The following is an 11,228-nucleotide window of genomic DNA, read 5'->3' as shown; positions in this document are numbered from 1 at the left end:
AGGAACTTTTTTGGTGCTGAGTTTGTATGATATATTTTTTTGCTTCTAAGCAAATGAGCAATTATTAAAGCTGAACACGGTTTGATCTCATTTGCATCAATCCAGACTCGATGACCAAGTAAATACAAATGTACCAACATACATAGTGTCATTGGGGAGATACTTTTCCAGCATTCTCTTGCAAGTTGGATACAATAACAGAATGACACAAAATAATATTTTTTGTAGAGCTTTTGGCCAATGGCCTTACTCCAGGAATGAAATAGATCAAATATTTGACAGGTTCGTTACTCCTAAAGTGCCAGGGTCAGTGGCGTACCTGGGGTACTCCGTCAGGGGGGGCAAGCGACCGAAACAAACAAAAAAGGCGATGCTAATTTTCACTTCTGGCGAGCGAGCGAGCGAGCAAAAAAAAATCTTTAAGTAACGTTTGGCATATAAACTGGTATTGTTGCAAGTTGGGGGTGGGAACATTCACTTGTTAGCGACGTTAATTTCATTTTTTTGCAAACTAGTGTAGCGAGCAAGAAAAAAATCACTTCTGTTTTAATAATTGCCACTTAAACTTGGTTCAATTGTCCCATGCAGGGCGCGGGAACAATATTGTGTTTAGGGTGATTTTATACCCATTTTAGCTAGCGAGCGAAAATACATCTTTCTCTCAATGAATTGCTATATAAAATTTGTTTCATTGTTGCAGGTAGGGGGCGGGCACAATCGTGTTTAAGGCAATGTCAATCCCATTTTGGCGGGCAGGCAACCCCCTACATTTTTCTTTTTAATGATATTGTAGCAGGTTAGTGGTGGGCACATAATTCCACGAGCTAGCGAGCGTAGCGAGCGAAAAAAAAAATCACTTTTCTTTTATAGGGAAAATATGGTACATAAAACTTGGGTTCATTGTTCCATGTCAGGGACGTGATTATTAAAAGCGGTGTTAATTCTATTTTGGCGAGCGAGCAAAAAAAAATCCCTTCTCTTTATAGGGAAAATATGGTATATAAACTTGGTTTAATTGTTCCATGTCAGGGACGTGATTATTAAAAGCGGTGTTATTTCTATTTTGGCGAGCGAGCGTAGCGAGCGAGCAAATTTTTTGTAATGATAATTGGTTCATAAATTTCAGATTTTTTTGTTGCAGAACAGGGCTTACACAATCATGTCTAAGGTGATGTTAATTCCGTTTTGGCGAGCACGAGCACACCAAAACTTCTTTGAATAACGTTTCGTACATAATTATTAACTGGTTGTTGCAGGTTGGGGCGGGCACGTTAGCGGTGTCAATTCCATTTTGGCGAGCGAGCATAGCGAGCAAGCAAAAAAAATTAATTCTCTTTTAATAGAAATTAATAAATAAACTTGTTTTTATTGGTGCAGGTCAGGATGGACGCAATCGCGTTTAACGCGATTCAATTCCTTTTTGGCGAGAGGGCGAAAAACTCTTACATTTTTAATGATATTGTTGCAGGTCAAGGGTGGGCACAATTGTTTCCAAAGCAATGTCTATTCATTTTATTCGCGAGCGAGTGTAGCGAGCGAGAAAAATGAATTAGTCTCTTTTAGTAACATTTGGTACATATATTGTGTGTTATTGTTGCCATGGTTGCAGGTCGGGGCCCGTCGGGGCAGGCACAATTGTATTCTAGGCAATACTAATCCTTTTCTTTTTTCAGGGGGACGAGGAAGTGAAAACATTTAATACAAAATAGGCTAGCAAGCAGTTCGCGCCAGCGAAGAGTTTCAAATTTGTTATATCACTTATATTTTCCTATTTTCATTTGTTTTAATTTTTCAGGGCCGTATGCGGAATATTTTTCTGATGGGGAAGGGGGAAAGATGCGTTAAAAGTTTTCGAAGAATCTCAAAAGCAAAAGGAGTGAAGGGAGTTCGAGCGACCGAACTGGTCATGAGGGTACTTTTGCATTTTCAAAAGTAGAATTGAAGGATTTGGTATAGGCCTACACTACATTTTCAGGAAAAAAACTGTACGATTTCAAAATATCTGGGGTCAACTGCCCCCCCCCCCCCTGGTGCTTACGGCCATGTTCTTTATTTTTTTTTCCCATTTTTATTCCTTTCCTTTTCTTTTCCCTTTTTCTTCCTTTTCTCTTCTTCTTCCTTTTTTCTTTCCTTTTTTTCCTTTTTTCTCTTTCTTTCCTTTTTTCTTTCCTTTTCCTTTTTTCTTTTTCTTTCCTTTCCCTTTCTTTTCTTTTCTTTCCCCTTTTTCTTTTTTTCCCCTGGAGCCCGTCAGGGGGGGCACTCTGCCCCCCCTGCCCCCCCCCATAGGTACGCCAGTGGCCAGGGTAGAGTGAGTTCTACCATTTCAAAATGATGAACCTTCAGAATCATGAGCCCTATTTCATTTTCAGCATTACAAAAACAAACCCTATTTCATTTTCGGAATGATGAACCCTGCAGGTACTTCATTTCGGAATCCAAACTTATGGAATAATGAACCTTTGCAATAATGTACCATTGGAGTGAAAAACCTTCAGAATTTGAACCTTTACAATAACGAACCTTAGGTGACAAATATATAATCAAAAGAATACATGTATAAAACACATACTAGATACATTTATGGATGATCTTTCAAATCCAATATCAGTCCATGGATATTGCACTGTTCAATCTGGAATATGACCAAGTTTTGTTTCCTGTACTATACATGACTTCTTGTTCATATTGCACTTGCTTCTTGAGGGGGTAGTGCTATCTGCTCCAAGACTAGGTGGAGTATGTGATTCTGTTCTGCTGATAAGTGACACCTGAGAGAGGGAGAGAACGAGAACGAGAGAGAGAGAGAGAGAGAGAGAGAGAAAGAGAGAGAGAGAGAGAGAGAGAGAGAGAGAGAGGGAGGAGAGACACATAGAAGAGACACAGAGAAAGAGGGAGTGAGAGAAACAGAGAGAGAGAGAGAGAGACACACACACACACATAGAAATATGGAAAGAGATAGAGACAAAGAGATAGAGAGAGAGAGAGAGAGAGAGAGATTGAGGGAGGGGAGTGATTCAAATAAAAGTTAAATACAGTAAAAGTCCAATATATAAAGAGTGCTTACTTACAACTTCAGAATAAACGGTATCACAAAATGCTCAATTAATTTTTGATAAATGCCCTGGAATTAAATTGATATACACACAATCTTTGAAAGGAGGTCATAAAGTTCATGACTTTTCATTGAACTCATTGACCAGTAGAGGCATTTGGATCACCTGATATAAAGTAGTTCATTTCAGAATATACATGCATGGTATTTCCTGTCTTACAAGCAACATAATGGAATAAAACACTCTGGGTATGTTGTCTGACATTCTCATCTATTCATAGATTTGTAAATGTACATTTCAGGCAGGATCTGAAATCAACATCCACAGGTGTTGCATTCCTCCTTGTTTACAGAAAGGGATTTCATCTTCTAGTTAAGTAGGTCAAAGTTCTTCCCAATTTCCGGATGGACTCAAGTTTGTTTAACCTTTTAGCAACTAAACCGCCCGAAACTGCCCCTCCTTTTACTCACTGAATACGGTAAACCATTTCTAGCCAAACTTCACATTTCCTGCATCTTGAACACAAACTTAACGATAAGAGAGTATCATAAGGCCTTTGTTCCATGCAGTTTTTTTTTTTAATCCCCATTGCCATATATTTACACATAAAACAGTTTCTTCTTTTTTGTTTTGAGTGTTTGAGGCATTTTACTTTGTCATATGTAAATGGGCCATTATATGGTAGAAAAACTGTTTAGGAAACAGGATTCTATAAATGTAGGATCTTTAGAATAGTAAAGCATTATATGTCAGCTGTATAGCTCACCATAGATCGGCCTGTAGTTTCTTCAATGATTCAGCGTCTTTAGACTGGCAAGCCATCTAAGAAAGAAAGAAAGAGGCAAAAATAGTATAAAGATGTTATATTCTAAAGATCAGTATTGCTATTATGTTATTGCTAGCAAATCATGGAATTTTAATGACTGAAAAGCAATTTTTGAGCACATTTAAGTTAACATAAAAAAAATCTTTGATTTTGGTCTAATATACAATGTTACATGCTAGACAGGTATCATATTTTCATATTATCTTTAATTATCTAATATTCACAGTTATGTATATCTCTAGTAGTGTTGTTTCATCTCTATCTAGCACTATGATTTATTATTTCATCCAACTTGTTTTTCTCTATGTGCAGTTCATGTAACTTGTATTTCAAATCTGGTATCACCTGATATTTGTACAGTACATGTAAATACAGTATACATGTACCGGTATATGCAATTCAGATTAGCCTACGCAACATATGATCTTATAAACTATTTCTTTAATTGAATTGACTTGGGAAAATAGAAACTCTTTATAGATTTCAGAAAATATATTCTTACCACAACTGATTGGAGCAGGAGAAAGACTTCTTCAGTGATGCATTCAGTAGCTGAAATGGAAAAGGAGCGTTGCACTAATGACAAATGGGAAAGGAACAGGTGCTCACAAACTAGTCATACAGTTGCCAATTGGTGTGTAATCGATGACATATTTTAAAATTCATAACTTTATCACACAAATTTTGATTTTCTTGAAACTTTTACTTATCTGTTTCTCGTATTGATATGCTTTTAATTAAGCTGGCTTGATGCCAGAGTGGACTTCTTAAAAGATGACATCGAGTTATGGGACCCGTTTCACAAAGCCTTTTTTCAATGATAATGACAAAAATCAGTGACAAATCTGCTAATAACCAAACAGAAGCAAGGATTTCACTAGCTTATAACAAAAACTGTCATTTGTCACTGATGACAAGTTTTGTGAAATGGATCCCTGGTTATGCGATTACACTGTGAAAAACTACCTCAAAGTAATTGGAAATGGTTAATTATATAAGAATTTGTGTGCAGGTATACTGTGAGGTTCCTGAATCATCAAAACTGAAAGAGATTTAGATGTCCTGCACACAGGAATGTGTATACATGGGGCTACACACACCCGTCACGGTGGCATGAAAGTTTGATCTACCGGTAAACTTTATAGCTATTTTTTTATGAGGGCATTTGAAAAACAATCCTTTAGCATAGATTATTCCTTCTATTCTTACAAATTGATATACAAAAAATGATAATGCTCACAAATATTCTTTCATCTTTACAAGAACTCCACCTTTTCCATTGACTGTTCTGTTTCTCTTATTTTTATGATCTTAATTAAAGCTAATTTCATACCATAGTGGACTTTCCCTTTAAGAATGAAAGTTTTTTTAAATTTTACCTGGGTTAGTTTCGTCACTTTCCCAGGTATACTTCTCTAACGTCTGTGCATGCTCTGGTCGTATACGCTGAGGTGTGGGCTAGAAGGGGGAAATACATGAACAAGAAAAAAAAGTACTGGTTTATTTTTATCTGACTACTAGAAAGCATGTGAATGCTTGTCAGTATGCAACCAAGGGACTAAACGCTTTTACACTTTGGTTGCTTACTTTGCCTCTCTGCATAGTTGCTCATTTGCCACACATGCAATTTTGCACAAACAATATGAACCAGTCGATGGAAGGATTGCATTGGGCAACACAATGGCTTTGTAAAACTACCATTTTTTTCTGTTGATTAGCACAATGCCAACCATTTTAATGTCGGTATAGATTAATCTTGTAAGGAACAGTTAAATGGTCTTGAATGAAGCCTTTGGTATATCTATCAGATAATAAATACAATGTGGCACAGGGAGATTATTTGTGTGGCATATAAAGAATTACATCCTCTCCAAGGGACTTGCTAATGAGAATTAATGCCTTCCAAACGGAACTAGCACATCTGAACAGTCAATATTTTTTTAAACTATCATACATGAAAGGGATAATGGTAATTATAATCATAATAATTAGATCAATTTTTATGGTGCAGCTACTATATAACCATACTGCGCTGTGATGGAAACAAATTAACAGTCCTAATTTACAGACACACAATTAAAAATAACAATATTCAAAAGTAATAATATTTAATACCTGTAATAGCATAAGAAGAAGTACTCTACTGATCTCACAGCTAGCTAGGATGTCTGAGAATGAGCCGATGGGTAGATTATTAGACCCTATGATACCCCTATCTCGTACCAGGTATTCCATCTCTGTCAACACCGCCAATGCACCATCAAAATCACCTGTGGAACAATTATCACAAATGAAACACTTATCAAAACATTTCTTAAAGAGGAAGTCCATCCTGATATTTATTTGGTTTTTAAATAAACACAGAAAAATGAAAGACATAGATTAGTGAACTTTGAGATAAAGTGAAAACATGATTTTTCTGTCCTTGATAAACTTGATATATGACTGAACTAACAAAATTGCAAATTAATACAAATCAATTATATGAATTAGTTATCAAATGATTTTGGAGATACATGTACATGTGATACAACTTGATTAATTAATTATTAATGTCTCTTTAATTACATAATGTTTTGCTCAGATATAGTACCTTTTAATATCACTTCAATACTTCATAAATATGATAAATCATACAAAGTTACAATATTTCTCATGAAATATGAATCACTTACCTATTTCAATTTTGCATGATGCAACTTTTCCTAATGAATGCAGACAATCCAATGGACACTGAAACAAAATCAGACACGAAGCAGGGAACAAAAAACAGCATATTACTGTATGTACTATGTACTAATGGACCGATACAAGGAGATTTGATAGAAACATACAAAATGTTCAATGTGTATGACCAAGAGGTAGTGCCAGACTTAGTAAAGGTTCAGGGGCCAACCAGAGGTTAAATCATAAAGCTGTATATTCTAAGGTCTGTCAGTGAGAAAATATTAAAAACTCTCTTTACATAAGAATGAGGGCCTATTTAAAACACCCTGTTTCTACAGCTTTGACAATTTTGTGAATACGTACTGGAGAAGTGAACCTATCAAGTTCAAATTCAACGCCGATCCACCTGGACATGATCCTGCCAACTTAAAACGGCGACAGAAAGTGTCCCATATGATAAAAGATTTTCAGCCCTTTCTATCATTCAAAAAATGAAAAACCCTTTGATATGATGACTTGAATAATGGTTCTTTTCGTATCTACCAATTTTCATTGGTCATGTCAAGATTATTTCTTTGGATAAAATAAAGGGATAAAAGTCACATGTTGTATGCGACACATTGCACAGAATTTCCCCAAAGAGGGCTTATGAATGATACCTGGTATTGAAGTTCTGCTGCCTTCTGATAATGCCCCATTGCATCTGCAGGTTTCTTTAATCTCTAAAAAACAAACACACAATAAACACTAGAATAGAAAGAGTTAAATTTCAGTACTGGTTACATAATTATATATTGTGTTGTGCTGCAAGTGGTGGAAGAAAACTACAAGTCACTAACCTGTGCAGTTAAAGATTCTTGTTAGGCACTATTACACATTGAAACTGACATAAAATATATAAAGATTACTTGAACTTAAATTATGAAATTAAATTAAGATCTAAAATTAGTCCAACATCTTCTACACTTGCTACAGGATGAGGTCCACTGTGCCAAACACACTGCAATATCCTCTTAGGAATTTAACTGTGAGGTAAACCAATTCAGATTTGGTAAAACCCACTTTAAACAAGGGATAACAAAAGGAGGGAGAATTTTCTTATTACACTTATTACAGTCTGAACCAGCTTAAACCGGAGACTATCGCCCACACTGACCCTGTCAATTTAAAAATAGCCCTGACACCCCCCCCCCCCCCCCAATCTTCAAATTCATCCACCTTATCCGCACCTCCAGTGAAAACTCAGACGAGTATTTTGGAGGACCAACAAACCAAGTAACAAGATGGTTTCAAGTTTTTTTTACAAATCTTAAAATAGAATTTCAGTTTTCTTACCCTGAGACTGTTCCCTAGTTGGAGGCAGAGTGTTGCTGACAGGGCTGGCTGCTTATGCTCAATACTCACCTAAAGTTTCAAGTGAAAAAAGAACAAGATATTTTCTAAATTACTTTGCTGTTACTTAATTCGTAATGGCCTAATGTGAAAGTATCCACTCCTTAGTTCATTTACCAAAAGCATCTTCATGTTACTTAAGTGTAAGTGAAGTCTTATGGATTGTTCACATAAGAATGACAAGATAATAATAATAATAATATTAATATACCGTTCTTGTATAAAGTGTTTCCAAGAAGTTTGGATTATCTTAGCTTTAGCTCTGGCAGCCATAATCACGGCACAGTGCATTTCACCCATCCAACACATGGGTGGAGAGTGGCAAATGTTGCTTAATTTCCCGCCAAAAGACACGAATGCCAAGGAAGAACACCAAAAAAAAAAAACCATGAGAACTACAGCCCAGTAATACGGCAATATCAGTTTTGGGACTTTTAAACCTAAGTTAGAGCCCCCCCCCCCCCTTCCCCCCCTCTGACCAACAACCTATGAGATTGACACTTTCTATCTTCCCCTATATATTTCTTTAAAGCCCGACTATACTACATGTACTTGTAGCTACTTGCTCCCTCTATATAGAAAACAATGCCTAATCGGTGACCACTGGTCCCTCATGATCCTCTTTTTCTAATGTTAATTAAGAGTTGAGTTGATGGGATAGCCACCTGTCAGGGAATACCCTGGGTGGTCTAATCCATCCTAGCCAAATTAGTACAGATGGCCTTTAAGTCCTTGGAAGACATACCCTGACAGCATGGTTGTAGCAATTGATGGCTGCACAGAGATTCTCTTCAAAGTTTGGGCAGTGCATGGACCTGTCGCTCCACTCAGCATCAAGGAACTCATGGGCCGCTTCCACCAGAGCATGGACTTCAGCTGGATGGTTTGCTAGGGTGTGTTCACATCTACATACGTGTAAAATAAAATAAAAATAAAATGTAAATTAAAGAGTTCAGTGAGATACAAAAATAATAATAATAATGGTGGCTTCTTTTGTAGTGCAAAGGTCCGTCACATCCCCAGTCAAAGCTGGTGACCACCTTCATGTGTGTAGGATGTAGCGCTCTGGTATTATCAGGTAATCATTTATACTTGGGTGTCAAAAGTGGATTAGTGTCTTGCTAAAGAATGTTAGTGCCGGGCTGGGATTCAAACCCTAGGATTGAGAGTGAAGTGAATTATTAAATCTATACCACAACACCTCCACAGATAAACAGTAATGCCTCATCACTCCAGTAATTAATAATCTCTTTATGAGAACAGAGGGAAGAAATACTTATCAAACCGGTATCTACTATTTGCTTAAAAGTGTTACCCTTACCATTAATATCATCCAAAAAATGAAACTATCTTGGTATGACGATGCCTTAATGTTTGTGCTACTGTAAGCCAATGGTCATATCATGATATTTTCATTTCTGAATGAAATGGATAGATAGATGTCATATGTTGAATAGGACACACTGCAAAGAATCTACCACTTCTAGTTTGTCCTTTTAAGCATATATATATATTTCCTAATCATTGATACAAAATGTAAAATGTGCATCTCATGTTAATCTCTACAATTAGTACTACTTACCTGGCCTTCGCTAGACTGAATAGAGCTGCATATGATGGACATTCTTGGTTATGTAAAACCTTGGCAAGATTTCCTATGAAAAACAAGGATAAGTTGTTTCATTCAGTAACAAAACCATCACTTTCACAATAAAAAAGCATGGAAAAGGTTTCAAAGTAAAAGTAATAAGACATCATGCACGAGTCAAATTATTCTTAATATTGTCAGCACTGCCAAGAACTGAGAATACTTATGATGCACATATGGTCATTGGGACAAGGATGATCAAATCTCAGTGGTTTATCCAATTTAAGGTGCTCACTTTGGCATGTTTGGACTCAAGTAAGACAAAAAATATTAGAGAGCACATTTCGAGAGAACAATAATAATAGAGTCAACATCAGACTTGCTCTAGACTTCATTATTTGGGCATATTTTCATCAGTGAACAAATGCTTAACTCTTCTTCTCAATGCAACTTTATCATCTTTAATAACTCCATTATACCAAGGTAAATTAACTGTAAAGTAAAATATACCAACACAGCAATTTTGTTAGGGTCTGTGGGCAACTGAACTTACTAGCCAGATAATGCAATGTTTTGAGAAATACTCCATTATTTTTCTCTGCTAAACCATTTAGGACTCATTTCATGAATTACCCCCCTAGGTTAGCATAAGAACTAGACATTAATCTTATAATGCAATAAGCAGGTAGGAACCCCATTAGAAATTATTCCTTATTTTCACAGAACTTACCAAACTCATCAGCTGCTTCAGCAACATTTGGCTTGCGTAAGAAACGCCTGATGAAAAAAAATGAGAAAGGTTTGAAAATGACACAAAATTATTGAGACATTTTTATTTTATTTTTACTCTAGACCCCGTACACAACTTTATAAGTTTATAGTTTTTTCAAATTAAATTATAAAGAACCTATTTCTATTTACTGAATAAAAGGAGAAAAGGGAAATAAGCAACAACAATAAATTAGACTGAGTAGAGTTTTGTCTAAATTTTAAAACCAGTTAAGTTCTCAACTAGCTAGTCAAGACGCAATTTTTTTAAAAAGTAGTCAATTGAAATGGGTTTGAGCAATATATAACACGAATGGAAAAGCTAGGCGTTGTGGCGTGCGCCTGTAATCCAGCTAAAAAATGGAAGTTACAAACTGATTCAGCCGAGGACACAGGTTCGAAACTGAGTCACGTCTTTCGGATGGTGACGTTTAAAGGTCGGTCCCAGACGTAATTATCTGATTGATTGATACATGTCTGTAAAAACCCAATACACACACACACACACACTAGTTCCACAGCATTTGAAAATATATACTATAGGGGCGAGGAGGGGCACGAGAACTCAAAGGCCCTACCCCTGCCTTGGATCCACTACTTAAGTTTTGATATTATTTCAACCAGAACCTAGTTTCACCGAGTGACATTAGGGCCTACACGAAAAGAAAGGGATGGGATAAGCGACCAGATTGTGCACGCCCATAAATGATAAAACTATGGAAAGTGGTCAGAAAATTCGGTGGATATATACAAAAAATGATTGTTTATTTTCAAAAGTAGTAGGTAATTCATGAATGTATACTTACTTCTTCAATTTGCCAGAAATAGCACGATATTTCCCTAGATAGTCGCTGTCTCTGTCCATTTTGATGTTTTGGAGTGACGCCCTCTCGTGTTCTCTGCTCGCAATTTAATCAATCGGAAAATTCAAGCG

At 36.4% G+C, this 11,228-nt stretch overlaps 1 protein-coding gene across 1 annotated transcript; it reads right to left on the bottom strand.

Moving 5' to 3' along the window:
* Positions 1 to 2,316: 2,316 nt before the first annotated feature.
* LOC115923664 (factor VIII intron 22 protein-like) lies at positions 2,317 to 11,228 on the bottom strand. The gene is made up of 12 exons (XM_030984813.1): positions 11,101 to 11,228; positions 10,257 to 10,303; positions 9,521 to 9,593; positions 8,684 to 8,843; positions 7,882 to 7,950; positions 7,206 to 7,268; positions 6,555 to 6,612; positions 5,995 to 6,149; positions 5,259 to 5,337; positions 4,382 to 4,431; positions 3,820 to 3,875; positions 2,317 to 2,768 (listed from the first exon to the last, which is right to left on the bottom strand). The coding sequence occupies exons 1-12, from the start codon at positions 11,157 to 11,159 to the stop codon at positions 2,681 to 2,683; spliced, it is 957 nt and encodes a 318-aa protein (XP_030840673.1). The 5' UTR covers positions 11,160 to 11,228; the 3' UTR covers positions 2,317 to 2,680.

The sequence above is a fragment of the Strongylocentrotus purpuratus genome, unplaced genomic scaffold (genome assembly GCF_000002235.5).
Source record: "Strongylocentrotus purpuratus isolate Spur 01 unplaced genomic scaffold, Spur_5.0 spur5_scaffold_14, whole genome shotgun sequence".
In the NCBI taxonomy this organism is placed as follows: domain Eukaryota; kingdom Metazoa; phylum Echinodermata; class Echinoidea; order Camarodonta; family Strongylocentrotidae; genus Strongylocentrotus; species Strongylocentrotus purpuratus.
Note: the sequence above shows the minus strand (reverse complement) of the source record. Positions and strands in the feature narration are given on the sequence as shown.